The 25,769-nt window shown below is 39.0% G+C and overlaps 1 protein-coding gene across 1 annotated transcript in view; it reads right to left on the minus strand.

Moving 5' to 3' along the window:
• The window catches only part of RIMS1 (regulating synaptic membrane exocytosis 1), a 339,034-nt gene that overhangs the window by 174,972 nt on the left and 138,293 nt on the right, over nucleotides 1–25,769 (minus strand). The window contains exons 3-4 of the mRNA XM_054194820.1: nucleotides 15,753–16,096; nucleotides 12,540–13,411 (exon numbers count right to left, since the gene is read on the minus strand). Coding sequence (XP_054050795.1) covers nucleotides 12,540–13,411; nucleotides 15,753–16,096 — 1,216 coding nt within the window. The remainder of the gene's footprint in view (nucleotides 1–12,539; nucleotides 13,412–15,752; nucleotides 16,097–25,769) is intronic.

The following is a 25,769-nucleotide window of genomic DNA, read 5'->3' on the forward strand; positions in this document are numbered from 1 at the left end:
GAACTAAATTGCTCGAATCAATTCAACGTTACTACCTGTAGGAAGAGACCACAGGCCGCCTTACCTGCACCTGAGTTTTCCCGCCAAAAGAGGAGCCAAGCAAAAAGTATTGTCTACAAACCTGGGCTACAGCAAAAACAGGAGATTCAACCTACAGTGACAGTGTCGTTACAACTTCTTATTTAAGTCAGCCACATCACTTTACCAAAATTCCTTAAAACAATTTTTTTTTTCCTTCAAAAACTGTTCCTCCCTGCCCCTCCCCCCCATATTACATAACAAAAGACAATACATGTCCTAAACTGATTCACGTACAGACTGTGGTTGAAAGGTTATACAGCCAAGAGTGAGAGACATCTATGTGTCGCTAGTTCATTCTATTGTTTCTCTAGCTCAGGAGACCTTTGACAACTTAATTCGCATTCCCTCCTTTTCTTTTCCTTACTGCCAAAGTCTGTTTAGACATAGTTTAATTTCCAGTTTCTCCTACAAGTCAGATTCCTTCCAGATCCTTTAATTCTAAACATTTCAGATTTAAACCTAGAAGTTAGAGCAACAGTACCATACGTTACTGACCATTTCAAAAGTTCATCCTCTATTAAATAGCATTTTCTATTACTTTAAAGATGTTATATACTATCAAAATACAAAAAAAAAAACCACCCACGTATCTAAATGCAGGGTTTAACAGTGACCCTGTTGTTTGTTAAAGCATTGCCAGCAAATTCGTTCCTAATCCTTATAATAATTTTCTAGGTCAAAGTAAGATTAGGTCCACCATAGCACAGATAACTGATTTCTGACAGTACGCCTTAAGTTAATATCATTGTTTGCTGTTGTTGCTTTTTTTTAAAAGAAAAAGGATACCAATAGATTAGAATTTTAAAAGAAACTTTAGAAGAGAGGTCAAAATGTAAATGGTACATTTGTTTGTTTAAAAAAAAAAACAAAACAAATGCTTACTGGCAAAAATTAATGTCTTCCTAATTGTCTCCTTTCAGTGGCTTGTAGGAATAGCCATTCCCTAAGACTTCCTTAGTAGTGAGATTTAAAACCGGGTAACAGGAACAGATTAATCAACTTTTTGTATAACTGATTTCAAAGCAACTCGTCCGTGGAAAAGAGCCTGCAGCAGCACAACTGAATTTATTCCTAAGTGTTCAGCTGAATTCCCATTCCCAGGGGCCTGTTTTGGCCTCCCACAGACAGACTTTGCTTAAAGATGATGATGACTCGACTACTGGCAAATCCATAACATCTGCCCCATGGGAGATAACTGAGCCCACCTGGGTATACTGACAAGGTTCAGTGTGTTACATAAAAATTGGCAGAAACAGCAAACACCAGAAAGTTTTGAGAATCTACATCTATTTAAATTTGTATTTGTGAGTTGCTTTTGTGAGGTTCAGTTTTATCTGTAAGCGCAAGTCGCTTTTACACTATATTTTAAGTAAAATCTGAGCCTATACAGAATACCAAATTACCTGGCATCGTATGAATTTTGATGTAAACTTTCACCAATTTGCTGTGGTAGAGCTCCAGAGCGCAACAGGTAAGAAGTGGCATTATTCCTCTGAGTGACCCAAGACTTTGGGGAGTTGGAAAAAACCGGCTGTTCACCAGCGCTCAGCTCATGGCACTGATTAGCATTTGCAGCCTGAGCAGAAGTTTTTGCTCATCTCACAATTCAGGTGAGAACCGTATACACGAGTGGCACACAGGTTAAAGGGAGTCAGCTGGGGAGTGCTGCTTTCCATGGCATGAGCTCCCTACTCTGCAAAGCTATCTGTCACTCCCACCCAAATCTGCCCGTGGAAAAATGCACATGGAGATAAGATATGAAAAAGGTTTTTAAATTACCAGGTCGAGTAGGAAGGTGGGCCTGCATTTCCAGACTCTCTCTTTGCTAAGAGAGAGATTGTCTTGCATAAACAGAGCCCGATAGATAGAAATTAGATTTGACTGCTCCATCTAGCGGCCTCTTAAGCACAACTTTAATGGCGAAGAACGCGTGGCCCAAAGGGTTAAAAAGAGCCACGTGTGGTACTTGCTGCTTTTCTGAGCAGAAAAATAAATTCATAGCACTGAGCTCTTTTAATAGCATACCAAAAAAATAATATCAAAAAATGAAATAAAATTCCATGAAAGTGTAATATAGCTTAATATAGTTAGGTCCATAAAAGTAGGTAAACATTTTTAATTAGTAGCTTATTAATCCTATTTAGTTAATACTTTAATATGAACAGCAAAGTTTTAGAAATAGTTAAGTTGAATTTACAGTTGAAGTTACATTTGTATTTGAGTTTACATTTCCAGTGAAAAACTGTCTTACGTTTTTAGTAAAAGAACCAAATTAATAAAAGTCCAACCATTAAGCCACGTACACTGACTTACCCATAAGAAGAACATTTCAAAGCTCAGGTCTGATTCAGAAAGCCACTTCTACTCTGGGAAGGACAATTCCTAAACAAATCTAGAGCACCACTGATTTTCAGAGGGACAAAGAAGTGTGTGCCCTCAAGTCTGCCCAAGGCTATTCCATGGCAATTCTAAAAAATACCAAGAAGTTAGATCCTTTAGAAAACTGGTATAACAACATGACCATGTTGCTTTAAATAGAACATTCTTCCAACAATCATTTTGAGAATAACTAATCAGAATCGCAGCTCATATTGCAGAGGAAAGAATTACCAAATTGAGGACTAGGTTTCAAAAATGGGAACTTTAAATTCTAGAAAGTAATGTATACAATTAAATCATAAAATACATATGCGTTAAAATCAGATAAATGTGTGATGTGCTTCATTTCTCCTTGCTATGTGTCTGAAAACATTTCACCTTAAATTACACATATGACGGAGAGGTAGCCAAGGAATATAATCATTTTACTTATTCCTCCACCACACCTAGCTCCCACAACTAACACTAAAGATATATTAAGTTGGGACCCTATGTGCAATCAAAACCTCTACACAATGAAAGTTGAGCATATGCTTAAATTGTATATGGACCTGCGTTTAGAATTGGAGATCAATCCCACACTAGCTGTGGCCCAAATGAGGCACACAATACACGTTAAACTAGACACCCTTTTCAGCCTAATGTTCCAACACCAGCCCACCGTCCCCTCAAAGGCCATATTTGGATTTAGGAAGTTTAGATGAGTGACGCTGCCCCTGAACATTTCTCAGCTTGCTCAATGAACCACGTTAGACTTTGGTACAATGTGCACATAAGGTATAGGAAAGCCACAGGTCCCAAAGTAAAGAATGCTGATATTTGCTTTTCTGAAATAGAAAAGGTCGTGTTTACAGACAGAAAGCAAATGTGAACAGACAATATTCCAAATAAAATGCATTATTAGAAGTTGCTTCATGGCTGGAAGGAAAGTAATAAAATATTTAACACCGATGGTCTAAAAAATTATTGCTGTAGGTATGCATTTACTATGCAGAGATTGCAAGTGTTGGAGCACCTCAAAAAGTGACTAATTCAACTCTCTCTCAACATTCAGAGCAGTTGGGTGTCTGCAGAGGGAGGTGGTGAACTTATTAACAGTTAGGCTAGCAGCATGTAGGTCCTAGCTGTCTACTATGTGCATTAGCCAACAAATAATCACTGTTGCTGTACATTTTGTGTATCTTGCTTGCAGACTTTCTATTCTCACAGCGAATTTATGCAGAAAAGTCAAAAAAACCTATCAAACTGAAAATAAAGCTGTAAAGCTCTGCCCTGTCCTCACCTGTCTTCAAGCTGAGCGGCAAGCCGAAACAAAACCCGTCTCCCTTTGAACTAAAACCTTAGAAGAGTCCTCTACTTGGACAAGAAAAGCAACCTGATCAGTTATCAGAACCATTATATTAAGGTTTAAAAACTAGGGGTGGAGGGGGTTGGGGTGGGAGCAGTAACTAATGAAAAATGAACGGAGCAACACGGTCACATGCATGCAACACATCAAGCTGTCGTATCCTTCAGTGGTGGCTCCATCAGTAAAAAAAAAACAAAAAAAACCCCAAAAAACAAAACCACAAACAATACCCCCCCCCCAAAAAAAACCACTAAAAAAAACCCCAAACTGAAAAGTCCCAACCCAAAGGCTGAAAAGGCTGTAAGGTCTGGAAATCTGGTCTTTTTATAGAAAAGAAATAGCGCCACAATGTCTTTATAAGCGGCAGCAGTATACATACATGAATCACTTTGTTACCCGATAGCAAAAAGTAAGCAGGCAAACAAGAGGGTAATTTAGCTGATTAACAGCACATTAATAGGTAGTGAGAACAGGAATCTAGGCTCAACTGAATCCCTCGTGGTAGGCAACCTGCAGTTGGCCACAAGAGAATGAATGCAAGTGTGCCGGAGTACACTTGACAGTAATCTGGCATTCTGCTGGATGCTGATAAATAGAAGAAAAGGGTACCTTCTAATAATATGTCTTTGCATTAAATAAGCATACTATTTTATTATCATCAAGGCAATCTGGAATCTCAGTCATGGACTGAATTCTCACCAAGTTCAGCATTGTACAAAGACAAAAAGAAACCCCAGACTCTACTGAACTTGCAACTTAAATGCAAGGCAAGAAAACAGGCAGACAAACAAATAAGAAATGGTGACTACATTTATACCAGTGTACTAGCCAGTACCAAGTAGATTGTCTTTCTTGCTCCATTGTTAGAGTAGCCCCTGGAGCAGTTGTGCCCTGGGCCAGTTAGCGCTCTCCCATTTCTTTCTAGGTAGGGGACAGGCCAAGAATAAGTCCTAATAGACAGTTTCCATACAGCCTTTCTCTTGACGACTGCAAGAGCTTCATCATATGGAAATGCGCCGTGTTTTGTTATTTGGCCAAAGATGTCAAAGCATGGCTGTCTAATTTACTAGTACAGTAAATATAGCCAGTGAGATCATATGAGATGTGCACATTTGAAAACATAACTCTTGTGCTTGGTATCACGGGTGAAATGGAGACAAGAATCAACTTCAGTAATTCCAAAGTGTATGTGGGGAGTCCCTGACTCTGAAGATCATCTATTGTACAGAGGGAGAAAGAAGGAAGGAAGAAAGCATTAGAGCAATGCAAAGACACATGAGAAAAGAAAAACAGCAAATCCTCAGCAGCAGTTCACATAACTGTTATGGTATACAAAAAATATATGCACATACAAAATACTCAATAGTAGGACAGAGTAGGGGAAAGGATCATCCTCTGGCTATAATGCTGTTGTGGTTTTGGCTGGGATGGAGTTGACTTTCTTCCTAGCAGCTGCTATAGTCCTGTGTTTTGGGTTTGGGAAGAGAATACTGTTGATAGCGCACTAACATTTTTGGTTGTTGCTAGGCAGTCAAGGCCTTTTCTGCTCCTCACATCACACCGCCAGCGAGCAGGCTGGGAGTGCACAAAAAGTTTGGAGGAAACATGGCCGGGACAGCTGACCCCAACTGACCAGAGGGATATTCCATACTATGTAACATCATGCTCAGCAATAAAAAGCTGGGGGAAGAAGAAGGAAGGGGGGAACATTCAGAGTGATGGCATTTGTCTTCCCAAGTAACCGTTACATGTGATGGAGCCCTGCTTTCCTGGAGATGGCTGAACACCTGCCTGACAAAGAGCAGCAGTGAAATGAATTCCTTGTTTAGCTTTGCTTGCATGAGTGGCTTTTGCTTTACTTATTAAACTGTCTTTATCTCAACACAAGAGTTTTCTCACTTTCACTCTTCTAATTCTCTTCCCTATCCTGCCATGGGGGGAGCGAGCAAGCGGTTGTGTGGTCCTAGTTGCTGGCTGGGGATAAACAACGACAAATGCTATGCCATGTTTCAGGCTAGCTGAGTTTCAACTCCAGTTCACTGCATAGCTGCATTTTGAAAAGCGCTTAGCAGCTAAAATTAGGGCAAGATTTTCAAAAGCTCTCAGTTCCCTCTTAGTCCCTTAAAAAGTGCTCCATGACTCGCAGCTCCCGCTGCTCTTCTTGCACCTGCTACCTCCAGTGGTTTCTGGATGGGAAAAAAGTGACTGCTGAATGTTCTTGAGAACTATTCTTTCATGTCTAGAGAACTGCTGTGTTTCTCTACAGGTCCAAACACTCACAGCTTCTCAAATTAAAGCTATCCTGCTTGTCAGGTGTTAAGTCTCTCTGAACATATGATCGTAATTCCTCTATGCTTTAGTACACCCTATTTTGTAAGGACAATACTCATCTTACCACTGGGAAAATTACTATTAAGACAAATCTGTTGTTATCTTATGAATTACATGTGCAGGAGAACGGTAAGCAACAAAGAACAAACAATAAAATAACAAACGTGAAAAATCAAGCAACACAAAAGACAGCGCATCTTAATAGTAACGAAACATAATGCCTTGCCAGCTGCCTCTGTTGTAAGAAAGAACTCAAGGTTTAACAGTTTGTGGCATCCTTTTCTTCCATGTCTCTTGATAAGTCAAAACGTACATTTCTTTTTTCCTTTTCAAAAACCAGATTGTCATTACATAAGTTTGTACTGGAAATGGCTATCAAATATCATTACTTAAAGTGTGACGAAAAGGATAAGCTACAGTCAGGAGTACTGTGGATTTAGCCCCAGATATCCCCACCTTAACCCAGAGCCTGCCACAGGAACAACAGCAATATTTCTACCATAGAGTAATTTCAGTGCAATGAAGAAATTGATTTTTATTTCCAGGGATCCTCTATTTCAACTTAGTAAGAAATTATGATTACAATTAACCTTAACTTTGCTTATCTGTCCTCAGAGTTGACACGGTTTCTGGCACCAAGCTTCAACGTCCCTAGCAGTAACTTAACCCTCCAGGGGAAGAGCGAAGCACTCACTCAATCTCTTTCTCCCTCCAGCTTCTTCTTTCCCATTTAAAGCCCAGTCCTGCCTCCCTGCCTTTTTTTTTTTTCAGTTTTTCTCCTTTTTCTTTTTTTTTTTTCCTTTCTTTCTTTTCTAGACTATTCAACCCAAATCCATCCCACCTTTCCTTATATATCATATTTTATAGACCTTGGTCAATCTTGCTGCTTTTCTGCAAACTTCCTCCAGCATATTCACAACCTTCTTCAGGTAAACTAGAGAAAACGGGATTTTAAAAGAGAATTCAGCCACATGTCTTCCATGACACTCCCATTTATATGGTTACATATCTCAGTGAAGGCTTGGATTTCTTGGCAACAGTATGTCCTTCTTCCCACTCACGCTTAGCTTATTTCATTTGCATCTGCATGTATGCACTTTAGATAATTCCATATACACAAAACAGATGTCTTACTGACCAACACTAATTTAACGGGCACTTATTTACAACTCCATAAGCACTGTAAATAATTTCAGCTACTCAAAAGCACTGAATATTGATTGCATTCAATAATACTCACACTGATCAAAATTCTGAAACTAGAGCCATTTTAGATTATATTTTCATTAAAATCTGAATCACATGTAGATCTAAATTATCACACAAGGACTAGAAGAATAATTTGAACTCATTTCTAAGAACTAACAATCTTCCTAGAAAAGGTATTTCATTTTACAAAAAGTTAAAGCTCAGTCACACTTTTAAACAAATTCAGCTCTTTTTAAAACTCCATGCCCAACTCTCCACATGAACAGATGTTAAAATATGCTAGCAGATGTTACGGTACAAGTTGACTTGCCTACACTCCAGATTTAAAATACCTCAGTGAAAATGCTTAGCTAAAACCATGTAAAACCAGGCATCTCTTCTCTATAGCCTTTTCCTGATGTTTTCTTTTGCTCCATTTACACCCTACCGCACGCGTGTGGTTTCTCTCTTAACCCACAGGCTACCTTCCTTGCCAACAATGCTACAGCACTTGGAAGAAATCACTGGAGCAGGGATTTAATTTATGCTCTCCTTCCCCCAGGAGCCCCACCAAACACGAGCACCCAAAGCGGCACTTGAAACACCAGAGGAGGACGAAGGAAGGGGTCAGATCCTCCTCTACTGCAGCTGAGCCAGCACAGACACATTCACCTGCAAACCACAGCATCCCCTTCTCCTTCTGACCTCCAGCTCCCACTCCTCCTGGTCACAACCCGCCCTGCTTCGCAGCTGCGCAGCCACCAACATCCCAGCAAGATCCCTGCCCCTAACACTTTCTAATCAGCAGGGTGATGTCATAAGAACAAAAGGAAACCAGGTCACTCTGTTCCTCCCAGTACCGTAAGAAAGGGATTATGAACGAAACAATCACATCTTCACTGAAAGTAACTGGAATGTGATCTCAGGGTTGTTTTTTTCAAACAAGACTCCAACTCTGTCATGCTCTCCTCACTCCCAATGAAATCCATTAGCAAGTATATAAAGTGAGTGATACTTAGCTTTTTACCATTTTGCTGACAATATGCAAGTATTAGGTATATTTTAAAGCCTAGGCAGTGTGAATAAAATACACATTTAGGCAAATATGAACAATGAGTATGCAGAATGTAAAACCATTAGCATAAAAGTACATGAGCAGCGTGCAGTACCTCCTCACGTTGTTCCAACTTCCAACACTATTTTATCTTCCGGTTTCAAAGACTGAATGACAGAAGTCTAGAATATCTCTTGTATTTATCACGGGATAAAAGTTACAACGTCATCTGAACACAAATCTACTAGCTCTACACAAATTCTTGGTTTTAAACTCTAAAGAAAATCTTTTTTCTCAAACTTACTCCAAATCTAATTTGCGTTCTTCATTGGATGGCCGTAGGCAGAAGCTGTTCTCAGTTTTAAAATGAGGTCTGGATTTCATTTGTAATAGTCTGGTTTATGTTACTCTAGCAAGTCTGTGAAGCGAGTATGAACGCTATTTATGCCTTCTAAGAGGACAACTTTTGCCTTGCCAGGATAGTGTTGTCACTGGAAACTCAGTCCACCTGATGTTCAACTATGACAGACTTCAGCATAAGGAGTCCTACAGCCTGTATTAATAATAGGATGAAAACATTTGTCATCAATCAGTAATAGTGTCCTGTAAAACGTGAAGATATTTTTTAAAAAGAAATTTGAGATGATGTTTTTGGAGACACTAAACAGTTCTTTCTCTAGATTTAGTCCAACATGGAAACAATTCAAACATAAGTCTTCCGGTCCTCCACCAAAGAGGCAAAATCCCACTGGATTGCAAAAAGACTTATTTTTTTGGAAAGAAAGCATCTCCGGTGCTTGTGAATTATTTTGTTAATAACTTTGAAGAAATACATATTCAGTGGTTACAGTAAATAGCAAGGGATGTACTAGCTAAACTAGTTTCCTTTGTATTTAAGAATATCACTTTTAGAAGGTTTTTTGTGGTCAGAAGATAGGGTAATGCCATCCTAAACAGTGTTTCTAGGAAATGCAAATGTTAAAAAGTAACTTTTGCACAGTATCTCCTTTATATGCCATTTTTGGCACACTGATTTTCAATACAGTCTTATCCACTCTGTCTATACCTTACATTTCTATGGGGCATCATTTTCTTTTAAACATCTCTGTAAGCTGTTTTCCATAGAAAACTTCTGTTCAATATTGAATTGAAAATAGTTGCTGATTGCTTTATATTGGCACTCACCAAATGTGCACATTAATTTTAAGACCCCATTTTTTCTTGGTAAGCCTGTTCAAAGTTTAAAAAGTCTATCTTTCTAGCTCCATTTATATTACCAGATTTCTGACTGAACTGATATTTTGATAAGAGACAATGGATTCCAGACCCTCCTGGGTTTAGAAATGAAACCGCTACAACTGGGGACCTGTGCATTATCTCTCCCAAATTACAAGCAAAGCGCTGGGTGACAATCTGTTTGTAATGATGCTGCTAAATTGCAAAAAAATGGGATTCTGACCTTGGTTACAATATGGGCATTTTTTAATTATTTGTATCAATTTTTTAACACTACACCCTTTTACTGGGGCATTTTTTCTTTTAAAATATTGAAGGATTTCTAAAATGTTTTCTCAGGTAATAAAATTTCCTGGCTTTCCATCTATTCTTATGAAATACTGCAGATTTTTTCAAGTACTGATGAAAATTTGATTCTAAAAATAACTGGATACTGATTCTAAAAATAACTGGATACTTTACTACCAAAAATGCTTCTGCTTTCTCATTTGTATTCACATTTCCTAGCTCTTTTTCTGTACCATACCCCCAGCTTCAAAGGTTTTCCGGTTCCTTTACCATGACAAGGATTATAAAACTCATGTCACGATCAGGCAAAAAAACATTAACAGCTACATCTCACAGTTATTAAATTAATAAACATAGATCTGTAATTAATGCATTGCATGCCCCCCCACACACATATACATACAAATATACATATATGTATGCGTGTGTATATATATATTCTGATTAACAACTCAGTGCTAGCTTACTGATAAGTAGAGATAAGGTCTCAAGGAATGCTCAACCATGTTAACCAAGTGGTCACCAAGGTGACAGGTTAACCAAGGTGACAGTGGTCAGACAGCTCCCTAACATACCCTTATTTATAATTTTTATTCAAATCCAATGAGGTAGCACTGTGACGTGATACAGACCACAGCCTCCACTGCCTAAAGGGGGAGCCTAAATATCTGTCTGGGAGATAACCACGAACTTGATTCAGTTATCGAGAACATAAATATTGAGCGACATTTGAAATCCTCTGGGATTCATGACACCGAAGGAAAAAAGTACAACTCTTAATGGTTTAACAACACAACAGGAAATTGGTCAAAAGCTGAGATCAGTGTCATGAGCCTGAAAGCAATTATCAAAAGGTTTTACTTACAAAGGGCCATTATAGAGCAAACTATAGCAACATATTGATATCAGTATCAATGATTTTCAACCTGTACTTGACTTTCACATCAATGACCTTCCAGTTTATAATGATACCCCTCAGTGAACATGGAAAATCCTTTCTACTTCATAAGCAACCTCAAATTGATGCAAATAAATGAAAGCAAATAAGAAAGATGGAAAGGAAATGCTATATTACAGACCGCTACTACCAACAGAGGAAGTCAGAGAAAATTGCACAAATCCAAATGTCACCATAAAACATCACCACAAAATAAGGGAAAGAGATGCGTTCTCTTAGAAACACAAAATAGTTGAGACTGGAAGGGACCTCTGTAGGTCCCTAGTTCAAACGCCTTGCCGAAAAGCAGGGTCAGCTAGAGCAGATTGCTCAGAGCCTTCTCCATTTGGGTTTTGAGCATCTCCAAGAATGGAGACTGTACAACATCTCTGTGCAATATGTTCCAGTGTTTAACACACACACCCTGCCCCCCCCCCCCCAGTGAAAAAAGTGAGGATTTTTTAATGTCTAAGTGGAATCTGGAATAAGAATTCAGGGGCATGATCATCGTCCCTCCTTAAAAACGAGCAGAAAAGCTTCCATATTTTGAAGGGAAAAGTTAACGCTTAGAAAGTTAAACCAAGCAGCTATTCAGATGGGATAGGACAGAAATGTTGTCTCTTTTTATATGTATACGTGGAGCTTTAGGGGATGTCAGGAGACCACAACATCAGATAAAGACAGACAGACAGGTTAGCATACATGAGTCAAAGACGTGTCAGGGAACAGTGCCAGGAACTAAAAGGCAATCCAGACAAGCCGCTGGCATTTTGAGTATGAACATCAGCAGAAAACTTCCAAGTTACAAACACAGATAATTAAACTAAAGAGCTAAAAGCTACTTCCAGAGACACAAAAAGCCTTCAGCTCACCGTAGCGTCACTTAAAGACAAACCAGGGTTATAAGACAGTTAGTAGGTTCTACCAGTCTTTTCTGACGATGCTTATTTTATCTGTTTAACATTCATGATTTTGATTAACTTCTTCAGCCAGAAGAAAGGCTTTGTTTAAAAGCACACAGTGTACTACACTTATTCCTTACTGCTGAGTGTTACCATCCACAGATGAAGACAAACTGAAATCACAGATTTTAAACACACTAGTAAGCTTGGGAGCAAATTCATCTAGATAACGAGTTCAGCAATTCTCATTTCTTTCCTATATAACACTCTCCTTGCCCCATATCCTGACCTTGTTAACAATGAACTCTGGCAGATCCTTGATATTTTATTAAACGTAGTAAAATGTTGCATATCTTCAGACTGAGGTATCAGTAACATTATGATGCTTTATAATGGTCATCCCATATTGCTACAGAACCCTCTTTCCATTTCAACTCATTCACAGAAAATGATTCTGCATACAGACAAAAGGATGAAGCGATGACCAAAGGAGTACAGATATCATCGAGACAAAAAACTAGAACCCTTAAATTCTGTCAGTTCTAGGTGAAAAAGGGAAGAGAATGAGAAACTCATCAGCTGATGCCACCTTTAACCCTCATCTAAGAATGCAAAAGGAAACATTGCAAACCAAATGTAAACAGGTATAAGACACTTCTCATTTGGGGAAAAAAAAAGAAAGGCAAAGGGAAAAACAAAGGTGTATGTTTAAAGAAGAGGCAAAAGAGAGAAAAATACAGATATTTTTTTTTTCCAAACCATGGCCATGTGCATAATATACATAAAGGTCCTTACCTTTTTCACTGACACTTTCACTTTCTATCTCCACATCTTCACAGCTAGTATATTCTGGTGTTGATGCCCCTTCTTCCTCTGAGCTACTAACTGACATCTGCCTTTTCTTTCCGCCTCTTTTTGCTCTATGAGGCTTTGGAGGGGATGGCCGCACTGATTCCGACTGGTCAGAGCTAAGGGAATCATTCCTTAGCATGGTCTCCATTTTCTCCCGCTTTGCTTTTCGCATGAGAATAGCAGAGCTAGGATCAAGGCGGCTCTGTTTTTTAAAGGAATCGTGGTTCTTGTATTCTACGTGTTCTATAGGAACTGGACTATGCCTGGGAGTTGGTGGGCTATGATTAGTTAATTGTTTAGAAACAGAAATTCTTACATCACCTGTTCTGTCTATAGAGTACGACCTCTGAGTTTCCACAAGAGATTTTCTGTCCTGAGTTCCCTGCAATTGTGAGCGTTTTCCTAATTTATTCTCAGGTACCTCCGCTTCCTCCATTTCTGTATGTGGCAAAGCTACATCACTGTGCCTTCTCTCATGCCGTGCTTTAGAAACTTTTGCATGCATGCGCATCTGCTGTTCCTCGGGATGTGGTTTTACAGGATATCTTGCCAGATTGGGGTCACTCCTGTAACGGGTATGATATTCATCTTCCTTCCTTTGTTTTTCATCATCAGGCACTTTGCCTTCCTCAAGTTTCTCTGGCAAGTCTGGGTAGTCCTGTGACTTGCCTTTCTCCAGCCTTCTACCTTCATGCCGCTCTTTACGCTCCCTGTCATCTGCTGGTCCTTCTTTTTGAAGTGAGGATTTTGGCACACGTTTACGCTCGCTCTTTAAACCTTTGCCATTCTGATCTGAAACCAATATTGTCTTCTTCCTGCAATGAAAAGGAGTACAATAATTTGAAGAATTGAATGCAAAATAAAAATACTTGCATACACTGCTTGCGTTCACTGTTATGATAAATAGATTATAAACCAAGATAAACTATGTCAAAACATATAGAAAGGTACTGGATCCGTTAATATGAATTAAATCTATTAATCTTTCCGGTGGTACTTTTATTTTCCAATAGCAAACAACTTCCAGAGTCCACAAAAACTCATATTACCGATGGTCCAATCAATGAGTAAAACCACAAAGAATATTAACATGGATAAACACAAATAAAAAGAATTTACCCATGTAAGTAGGAAGACTCATAGTTGTCTTTGTAATAACTGCAGCACTATGACAAAGTATGTTCCCCATTTTTCTGGCAGTAATCATGAGAGTTACAGACTAACCACACAATTCACTTCAAGCACCCTGACAGCATAAACACCACCAAATGGAGTACCTCCCTCAGTGGCATTACAGAAAGAAGTAACACGGAAATAAAAAAAATGCAAAAGAGAATATATCCAGAAACAATAAAATATTTGACCTAGTCTGCTTTATCTTATTAAAACTCTAAAAAGAAGTGCCCATTTCATAAGCATATACAGAAAAGCAAATTGACTCCTTAAGATAAATTAATGGCATTCCTTTCTCTGGTAATAAAAGAAGATGAAAAATGTAATTTATTTCTCTATACAGCCAAAGTACAAAACAATGAATAATGAAGCTGCACGAAAATTATGCTCTCTCCTCTTTCATCTTCTGCTTTGGGAGAATAAGCAAGCCGAAGAATCATAAAATCCCTTTATACCAGATATTTTTATTTCTCTCATCATTCCAGTTGCCCTTTTGTTTACCAGTTCATGTATGAATCCAGCGATTTTTAAGAAAGCTAAACACACTTTTACGCTGTATTTGAGATGAACCTGCACCAGGACAAAGTCACTTGGACTTTGTTTTGTGGGACTGAATCTTCCCTTCCACAACTGCTCTGTCTTCGGATTACCTATCACTGATTTTCACAGATGCATCCGACAGGACAGGCAAAGTTGGATATGATCCAAGTTAAGCTCCTGGCACCTTTTTCTCCGTCTCCTGTTCCTCACAAGTTTTTAGCAATAAATGGCACCTGAGCTTGCCACAGAAGCTCTCCATTCAGAACCCTTGGACTTCATTTGAAAGTCTCAGTGACAAGTAGAGAATATTACTATTGTATAATTAATATAACCATCTCACTTTTGGCAGAAAAACAGAAATAGAAAGCATTTTGCTGCCTTAAAGGTGTCCTTCAGCTGAGCGACGACTTCTCTGGGGGCCTTCCCAGTGTTTGGGGAAAAAAGTCAGTAAAATTTGGGGCAGGCACCATGTGTTTGTTTACATCACACTTATACGTAACACTAACCTAAGTTTTAGTACAGTTAAACCCAGACAGACCTCACTCACACAGTAAGTTACTCGCCACTGTTCATCATCCATTTTCAACTTCAATAGTTATGGAAAATAAAAATAAAAACCAACCCTTCTGGCCAAGGGAGAATCCTCCATGGCAGACTCTTGTTTTGTTGCCACAGGCTCCCTCCTCAACTGCTCTGCCATCTGCCAGGCAGCAGCCAAAAGAACAGCAACTGCTTCATCACATTAGCCTGTCTTGATTTGCCACTCTTCAACCCATTTGTCACATAGAATGCAGCTCGGGAATTTACTCATTTACCCACTCAAAATATAATAGTTTGCTTCCGGTTTGCTTTATGCTTCAGAGCATACAATTTGCTCTGAATTCAAGATGGTACTATTGCTGTTCTTCACGAATGTTTACTTTTCAGGTGTAAATGAGCTGCTTTAATAGTTCCTGGTTTATTATTAAAAACAATACAATCATTGATAAAAAGATAACACATATGGATATCTGACAGAACTCCACAGGATGGGTTTTTTCTTTGTTTGGGATGGAGGGTGGGGTTGAGGGGTTATTTTTTTAAATTCTAGCACATTATTTTATCGAGTTAAAAGCTTGATCTTGGTTTAATAACTTTGAAATACCTGCCAAATTTAAAAGTTAAAAGTAACCTACAATTCTATATTAAAAGTTACACCAAAGGCATTGAAGTACATGGAAATATCCATAAAATACAATATTTTTTCCTCATTTCTGTTGCACAGACCAAACCAGGCAATATATTTGCTAATGAAGACTTCTCCTCCTCCAGTCAGTAAATCAACTTATTCTTTATTTTTACATGGTTCTAGACACACACAAGGCTCAGCTGACAGCCTTGTGTAATATTACTGGACATCAGTAATTTATTATTGTGAGGCTCTATCAAGACGGAAAGCATTACCTCTCTCTTGGAGGTTCACTTCTAGACCTTGATGAAACTTGCTTTTGGTCTGGGCCCATAGCCGGTTGCGATACTTCTGCTCCTTTCCTACGGTCAGACTGCACACTGGAAGAAGAGATTTCCTGTGATGAGGCAGTTGCTGTACTTAAGGGAGTCTGTGACCTTGATCTCTCTTGAAGTCTTGCTTTCTTTTCTCTCGGTGCATCCGAGCTTCCACCAGTCGCCGTATCACTCAGCGTTCCGTCCTGGCTGGGTGAGGGCTGTGGTCCACTTCCAAAAAACCACGCTCCAGATTTCGTTAGGATTTCTTGTTGCTTTCGACATAAATTGCATACCCACATAACCTAGTTGAAGACAACAAGAACAGTCAGTGCAGCCACCCCTCACAGATGCTGAAACGCATGCTCACTATCACAGACCGGGTACAATCTCTCACTCTTCTCTAAACTGGTGAGGCTGGTGCTCATGACAGGACCCAGAACATGCTTCACCAAGCACTGACTGCACTGGCCAGAGCCAAGCATCCTACAGGCAACATGCTATGCGAGCTTCTCCAAAATGTGCTGTCAATATACATCAGTCCTACCTGTAGCAATCTCCCCTCAGCCCAGCCCTAGCTCTCTTCTGAATGAACACCGACAACACACCCAACGCTTGTTGCTGGTGTTGACGCAGTTGGAGGGGCGGGTTGGGTTGCTTTCGCTGTGCGGATCGCTGTCAGGACAAGCCTACCAGACTGTAAAGGGGATGAGTACCTCAGGTGGCGGAGTCCTGCACAGCTATCTCCCAACCTCCACCGCCAAAGAAAACTGACACAGTATTGCCCTTTAATTATTTTTTCTCACATAACATAACTCAACATTATCCTGCAAATAAATTCAGCATTTACTCTGCATGGTTTTAGCTACATCCACAACTACTTACCGGAGATGTAAGGTAAGACCTAAAGAAAACTATTAATAGAGAACTAAATGTACTGATGAAAAGAACGCATAAGTACCATATTTTGCACTACTTGGAAATGATCATTACCACCTCTTTGACTTATAGCTGTAGATAATGAATAAGTTAATTAAACATGTGTCCCTGGCAATCACAATTAAGCTGTGTACATAAATGGTGCTTCTTAGGATTTTTTTAATTTTTTTTTTTTAATTCCAGATACACAGATAAACAGGAGCACACACAGTAAAGTAAGACGCTATGTTTCAAGTCTTTATACAGTACAGGACAGTCTTATGTACAGGAGTATATCACCAGAGAAACATAAAAGGTTAATCAGGACTCTAAAGTGGGTCAGTATTTAAGAAAAAAAGTGAGACAAAGACAAAAGGAGTTTTGAGGCAGAAAAACAAAAAAGGAAAAATGCATGAAGAATATACAAGAGGTGGGAATTTTGTCAGAAATAAAAATAGAGATGAGCTGAAACAAAGCTGACAGATAATAAGGAAAATGGTAAAGAAAATCCTTCAGTTTAATTAGCAAAGAAGTAAAAGAATGGGTAAAGAGGGTAAAAAGAATGACAGAAGTTGGAATGAAAAACATGCTTGAATTATTTTGTGTAAACACAAGAATGATGCAATAGTCACAAAATTATACAACACTTAAAAGGAACAGAAGAAACAATCACTTCAGGGAAGAAGGTGCAACAGGACAAAGGTCTGGCATGGAGCTCTCTCATTCTCTGGCCCGGGAAGGAAGGGCATGGCTTACATGGCATGATGAAAATTTTAGGCATTTTACATAGTTAACATAATTAAGATTTATTTAAAACACCCTACAACAGACTATCTGGTTAGGTCTGAAGAATGCATCAGAACTTCTAATACCATTTCGGCTCTGTTTGACCAAACCATACTGAGAAGACACCCAAATCTCTTCCCCCTATCTGGATTGTGCCTTTATCAAAAGATGACTGGTATATTTCTTCTATTTAAGAAAGATGATAAAATACCTATGAAAATTTTAATTAATTTTAATCAAAAGCTACAGTTTTTCCGACAGTGGCACAAACATGTCTTATGATAAAAACAGATACTATGATAAAAACCCTCAGAAGGATAATAGGAACAGCAACTTCGAGAAAATAAATGCTAGTTCTTTATTTAAAAAAATCCCTTGATTCCAAAATGTCTTATTTCCTTCATCTAGTATACCTCACAAAACAGATCCAGTTTATCCGACTGTCTGTTCTAATAGAATAGATTTTTGGTTTAGCTACTATTATTATTACAGATATTAAAAAAAACCCAGCAAGACTAAAAGGAAAAAAACCCCACATGTCTTTATAGACTCTGACACAATTGTTAGCTCATTAGACAGCAAAAGTGTGCATGCAGGTGTCTGTGTATAAAAATCTATGTCAATGCTATAAACCACAGTCATTAATGAAAAAAAAAATGTCTTTGCCTGTATTCTATCAATTTACAGGGAAAACTGAAAAAAGTGTTAATAAAAAAAATAAATAAACTACAGTTCGTTTACAGGAAGGAGAAGGAATACTAAAGTAAAATTTAAATATTCTAATTAAATTACATGTGTGTATGTATGCAAGTGCATTTAAATGGAAAGATGGTAACAGCCTTCATTTACAATTTAATGTATTTGATCATTTAAAATATGTATAAAGTATGTAATAAACTTCAAGAAATTACCATTAATTTACATAATCACTTTTGATATTGTAATTGATTTTATGCAGAATATTATGAGATCCAAACAAATAGGAATAGCTAACGCACAAACAGACACAGAAAAATACAGAATACAGAAAGAAGAAATACTAGACATGTAAATACAAACCCATTTCCTTACGGCTGTCTTTAAACACTGCAGTTTGGACACAATACATACCAATCACCACAGATTACACGTATACAGAATCTGCATTATACTCACATAGAGGCTACACTACCATCCCTGTTTAGGAATCTCTTCAAGACTTAATAAATGCTACGTTTGCCTTGAGTTATATTCAGTCCAAAAGGAAAAATAATAAAAGGCTTTCTTTAAGAGGAAAAAATAACAACCAAAACTTGAGGTGACAGAACAGTTTCAGTGACAAAACTGTATATTGAAAAACATTTTTAGAGAAGTATGTGGAGCAAGCAATTTAGCAGCATGCAGGAATTATATCCTGATTGAATATACTGGGATGTGGTCCAAACTAATCTAAACTAAAGCAGGTCTGTGTAATAACTTATCTTAACAATCCACAGATGTTAGGCAACCAAACAAATGCTCTGATGAAGGATTACAGTTCTCTAATGTGGCTTCTGGACCTCCACGTGATGCATCAGTGAAATGAAGAGTGTTAGACAATTTTACTCTGGCCTGTCACTCCAAAAATAGTTCCTGTTTACTCTTTCCTGGATGGTGAGCTCTGATGCAGTACTACGGTAAGTCATTCAAGACACCCAGACGCTGGTTACTGTTGTTGGGTTTGTTTCTATTTTATTGCATCCTTGCATAGGTCAGTGCGCATCTGCACATGAAGCTATTAAAGGGAACCAGTACAGGGGTGCTCCTCATTCAAAGGGTTCATACGCATGGCTCTGGAAAAATGTGCATTTTCACAGCATAGCAAAGGGTTCTGGGCTTTAGTGCTACACAACAAAAAACAAAGTGGCACATACAGGACTCAGCAGAGGTGGGTCAACAGTTCCCACGCAGATTCGCGTGGAAACTTTACAGGCTGCGTGAAAGCATGCTAGAAGGATCCCATGCTTGCCTTCATGTGGAATACGGGGTATTTCATTCACAGAAAAAATATTCCTCAAACTTACTCTTACAGGTACTGTTGAATGTGATCCACAATGAGTAGGAACAGTATTCCTGTACTAACACAACATGAAATTCCAACTTGAAAGAGCTCATAGTAAACAATATATACAACTATACACAGAGAGAAAAAGAGCGTTTTCAGTTACAAAAATAAGAACACTTTTTCATGATTACATATTGCAAAACTGCAATTTAGAACGCAGGAAAAGGCTTTTTTCAGATTCACATTTCGAGACTTCCAAACATGCACTGGGAGCTCAAAGTCACATCAGGAGGGACATAAACTTTATACCAAATTTGGGTTACACATGCCAGGCAAAACAAAGACTGAGGTCAGAGCAAGTTCCCCAAATCCTTCACCCAAGCCCGGGTTCTGAGGAGACTCCGTAAGGAGCACACTCCTTCACGCTTCATGAGTTTAGAAATAGCAAACCCACAGTTAAACTGACTGCCGTGCATCCTGCTTCATCTCTGCACAGCAAATTAGGTAACAAGTGCCCTAAAATAGCAGGCCACAAGCTATTCCTTACTGAACCTTCATGCTATCTTAAATATTTCCCTTCTGAAGGTTGTATGCACAACTTCTTTTCAGTTGATTGCCTTTGTTAATGTTCTTTCAGCCACCTTCTTCCAGAAGACACTAGTTATTTCCAACAGATGTAATTAGGCAGACCCTCTTCTCCGCCTGAGGCACCGTTAACTTCAGCAGAGCTCTGCCACTATCCTACAAATCATCTCTTGAAAGTCAGAGGGAAGAAATGCTATCAATTTGCTCTTACAAAACTATTCATTCACAGAATTAAGTTAGACTATGTATCACTTAATGTTTCTGGGATAACGTAAAACATGCAGCAAACCATGAAATTAGTACAGGGCATTGCATTTATCTCTTTTGCTGTATCAAAATGAATTCTTTAATAAAACCCTAGCTAAGTGCCATGACAGCTCCAGTCCATTAAAATATAAATAAATGAAGCTGAAAATCTACTTGAATCCTTACATTAGTCCAAAATCTAAATAAGTAAACAACTCTGCCCTTCTAATGAAAACGTGCTTGTGAATCTAAGCTTTCATTAAATATATTTTTCAAAATATGTTTTAAAAAATATATTTAAGCCAATGGCTCCTGGTCACCAAAGGGAAGGTCGTCTCCCCCCCTCCCTCCTCTCTTGCTCTTCTTTCTCCCTATCAGGGTTTGTCCTCTCCCTTCCTTGCTCCAAGATTCCCCATACCACATACTCCCTTGTATCCGCTTCCTCGACCGTCAGGTCCTCCCAGTACCTACTTGCATTTAAAAACATAGTAGAAATGTATCTGTATTTTTCAATTGGTTTCATTTTTTTGCCACTTCTATTTTTTCTTATGGAGGGGTATGATGAGTAGTGAAATCTGGTGGCCAGGAATAGAGGCAAATGAGAGGAAGAGGATTTTTTCTCTGTGGCAATGGCTCGCTGTCTCCTGTTAAACTACATCTTAAAATTACACCCATACTAGTACATTAAACTTGCAGAGAAATGTTTTTGAGCGCTGAAGCCAAGTGACATGAAATAACCTGCACCTATGCTAGGGTCTCTGCTCTACTTAAAATCAAGGTGGCTCCACACAAACTGCCTCCTGGAGGTGAGCCTTGGAGCACCTCAGTTCCCAAACCACCGGGAAAAATTGATGAGAAAGTGCTAGTGGGCTGAAGACCAAGAGCATGCCAAGCAGCCTTCTGTCAGTTTACTAGTACAGATACTCTAACATCTAGGAATAGTCCCAGATCAGGTTTCATTCATTAGTAAGGAAGTAGCCTAGGAGTCTAGGTTCTGCTTTTGTTGAAGCCTCTCCTCTAAATTGAAGGGTTCAAAAGGACAGTACCGTTCTCCCCTCCAAGCAGGGAGAGGACCGCTTTGCCCATGCTAACGCTCATCAGACATACGAGCCTCATCCATTTCAAGACTGTGATATTAAAGCCATTTTAGCACACTCTGTTCTTCCATTCCTGTGCAGAGCAGATTTTCTTCATAATTTAGGTTTTCAGATTGATATTTTTATCCCAGTTTGGCAAGAAAATGAAGTTTATGCTGACAACTGATTGGTTTCTTCCGCTTTTTCTCCCCACACTCTCCAATAATGTTTTAACCCACTGGGCAAATGCAATAAAATTTTGCATAGGCATGGTAGTTTTCAAGGGATTATACTCTTAAAAGTTTCACGGAATAGGCAGTTTTACAAAAGCCCTATCACATTAGTGCAATCTCTCACTGGCAACACAGAATCTACGTAGCAATTCAACGGCAAGACATGCTCGTGGGCAACGAGGCCCCCCTGCTCACAGAACTACATGTCACCTTAAAGTCTGCGGTGCCATTTACATGTTTGACTGAGAGTGTCCAGGAGGGATGTTTAAAAGCCCATCTTATCAGAATTTTCCACTTGCGCTAGAGAGCGCATCTCCTACTCTTTTCCTGCTTGCCTTTCATACTTAACTGAGATGTTAACTTTCCAAATCAGATCTTACGCATACGAAGAAGGATAAGAGTAAGATGCTTAAATTTCTCCTGTTGACACAGAAATACCTATAGGCGTGGCAAGTATTTAAGTTTCCATCCAAAGAGAACCCACTCACTGTCAAGTGGACACAACAAAATAAAATTAAATCCTGTGCCTAATGACAGACTAGTGCCATTAGAGATAAGTCAGCACGCCCCACCTGGCTGCCATGTGCCACTTAAGAGAGCTTAAATCTGCCACAGGTGTTAACATCACATCTGCTAGCCATAGCCATATGTGTATGTCTTATGTACGACAGGGCATCAAAAATGGCATCAAATGCCTACTTTTAGGCAACTGAACACCCAGTTCACACATTGATCCTAATCTCATTCCTGGCCTAAATTTCAAAACCCACAAGTTTCTAAACAAACTGCCAATAGAAAGATGCAGAACAGGTGCAGTGGAGCCATGATTCAAGGAGTTAACATCAAAAGGGTATTTTATGCCAGTTTTGTTGACACTGCTGCTAGCAACAGCGTTACTAGTCATTTTAAGATAAAAACAACTGACTTTCTTCACATGCCCTGTTGCCAAAATCTCTCAACTACAGCCGCCAATCTTTCAGAAAGCTCCCGACAACTTCCACAAAAATTAAACATTCTCTAGAATAATCCTGCAGCAAATGGAGTGTTGGAACACTCAGACAACTTTAAAGTTATCATATGAAATAATATCCCTAAAACAGCACACAGACAGGTTCCAGTCACTATCGCAATATACTTCTCTGAGAATGCCTTTGGAGTTCAAGGAAGAAACCAAAATCACTAGTGGAGAAGTTTCTATGTAAAAATTCACATGGGCATATTTACATACAGTAATTTGAAATATTCTCCCCCTGCAAGTTTTTTTATAAATCTACCACACAAATTAATCAATTAATACACACCACTAAAAACATAATACAAAAATTGTATTCTCTCAGTTACAGTTATGACCTTCTAAAGCAACACTATAACTTGGACAAATTGTGGAACCTTGCACCTGAACTTCCTTGCAGCCCTGTTTTTAGGTCTGCTTCTAACTAAAATGATCAAAATTTACAAACTTATGATTTGGAAGGAGACAGAAGAGACTATCGTACCAGGAGAAAGGAGGGGTTAAAAATCAAAGAGACTTTATCCTGGCTGGTTAAAAATCAAAGAGACTCAGGAAGTATTAGTTGTTTGGTCTGATTTGCCTGGGCTTGAGAATTTCTATCTTGGAAAAAAGTTAAATGCTGAAGAAAAAATTATGGAGCACCAGAGAGTACAGGCTTTATCTATCCACAGGTCATCATGATGAGGCTTCGACCACTTTTTTTTGAAACTCCCAATGGTTTGTGAGTTTCCCAAACAACCCAATGGTTTGATTCCTCCACAGGTCCTGTATTTAAGCTTGCCCCATTTAAAGTCCATTTTCCATATTATTACACTCACTCATCTTCTCCACACTACCCAGTTTCATCCTCAGTACTTTTATTTCCTCCGCAGTGGGAGAATTCTAAGCCTCAGCAACAATCACAGCTCTAGAAAGCTCTGCTTTGGTCTCATTCTTTCTTCATAAATCAGTTTCTTTTTCAACTTTGTTTCTCTTGCCTGATTTTCATTCAACTTCTTAATAGATTTCTGATAACGTAGCAGCCATGAATTGCTAGTCACATTTACTGTAACATCAATCTCCACTTTTCATAGACCATTAAGCTACACTAGAAATCATTATCTCATAGATCATTTTCGTATATCCTTCTAACCTTCTTAAAAACAACAAGAAGTTTTGTCTAACTATTTGAACATTTGGCTGTCTTGATGAGCCACAGAGGCATCAACTGTACTTCTCTTAATTACTTCATGGTTTCCATAGTTACAGATATACATGGAACATAGACTTCTGTCATTTTAAAAAATTATTTCTAACAAAATAAGGTAAATGGCATGAAACAGCTTACAGTCAGGCCTGATACAAAATCTTAGTTGTCGTTCAAAAAACAGAGAGAACTCACCAGAAGCTTTCCACTCCATTTATCCACTTATATATTTACAAACGGTAGTAAAAATAGGCAAATGCTCAGAACAAGACTGTCTTTAATAGTGCATGAGTGTGTACATCACCTCTGCAGGAGCTTGCACTATACCACCATTATTTATGTTTCTATACTATTCTTTTATATAAATATTCTTTTATACGAACTGTGTCCAAATGTAGTAGAGAGGCACGAGAGATTCTTTTTTGGGGTATAGAATGGAAAATAATTTATGAAAAAAGAAATTGGAAACGTGTAGCTGCAGAGAAGTTGTAAAGAAAGTTAGTCAAAACGGGAACACAGTTAAACTGCAGAGTCAAATTCTTGATGTAAAAAAAAAAGATCATGGAAGGACAAGTGAGTGGGTCAACTGATGGAGGTCATGGGGGACTTGATGGGAATGCACTAAATTCTGATTTTGTATTCTCAAACACACACACACACACTAGTGTTGTGGACTCCCCTTTCTTGGAGCCTTTAAAAACCCAGTGGGGCACAGCCCTGGCACCTGATATACTCGGGTCTGCTCTGAGCAGGTATTCCAAGTAGGGGGTCTCCAGACACCCCTTCAAAGCTCAGCCACTCTGTGATTCTGTACGGAATAAAGCACTGAGAAATTTAAATAGCTTGACCTTATGGTTCTTCAGCTACTTTAAGTACTACTATGCTCGCAATACTTTACTGCTAGAAGGTCTGTCTCTTTTTTGTCTCACTATCTACATAGGTTTCTGCCCTAAAGCAAACAGTTCATAAAATCTGAAAAGCTCTGAGTTGGAGAGGTGGCACTGAGTCACACCAGGGACTATGGAAAGCGCACAGCGCATTGACCTATTTTCTTCCAGGAGCCATACAACACTCTGTAAACATAGGTATTTCCCTCAGCTATCTAAGAGCTTAAGATTACCTCCACCAAATGCTGGTGGAGTGACTGTGTGCTTGAAAGCTCCCAATATAAGTTAGTAAGAACCAAGATGTCTTATATTTATCATATATATATGCATCTCCAGAGATTTCAGAGATTAAGTCTCTCTATCATGTGTTGAAGAAGGTGTTAACAGCTGATGATGCTCCAGATTTGAAAGGATTGTCGGCCTAAAACCTGTATTTGGGGTTCCCAACCTGTGAAATGCATGTCACTGTTGAGTTACTCAGAGGAACATACTGTCCTTGATGGCCACTAGGTGCACAGGATCACCAGGATGTCTGTTCTGGGTGCCTCTGTCCGCAGGGGCAATTTGGGGGAAAGAACAACAGGCAGAGGAGATGAGCAGGGACTGCTTGGATCCACAGGAAGAGATAGTGGAGCTGAGACTAACAGAGAGATATGCAGACACGGTGCGGAAATCCAGGGGCTGGGGGGAAGAAGAGGATCATTACTGGCTGTGTAAATAGGGATAGAAGGCAACAGAGGATGGCTGGCAGTTCAGGAGTATTCCCAGTGGAAATGAGTTGAATATACAGCAGAGTGACAATCATGTTAGGACAAAGATTTTTATGGATGACAGAACTAGCTGCCCAGGTATCCCGGTTTGAGGACATAAGGGAGCGTGTGCAGCACATTTGGGTCTGCCAGTTCAAACAAATGCCCAAACCCACTCCGTTTGAGAGGACAGAAAGTGTACTTTTGACATATTGCAGGATAACCTCATTGCAGCGATCTCTGCTGTGCAGCTTGACAGAGGCCTCCTCTGACCACT

The sequence above is a fragment of the Rissa tridactyla genome, chromosome 3, assembly GCF_028500815.1.
Source record: "Rissa tridactyla isolate bRisTri1 chromosome 3, bRisTri1.patW.cur.20221130, whole genome shotgun sequence".
NCBI lineage: Eukaryota > Metazoa > Chordata > Aves > Charadriiformes > Laridae > Rissa > Rissa tridactyla.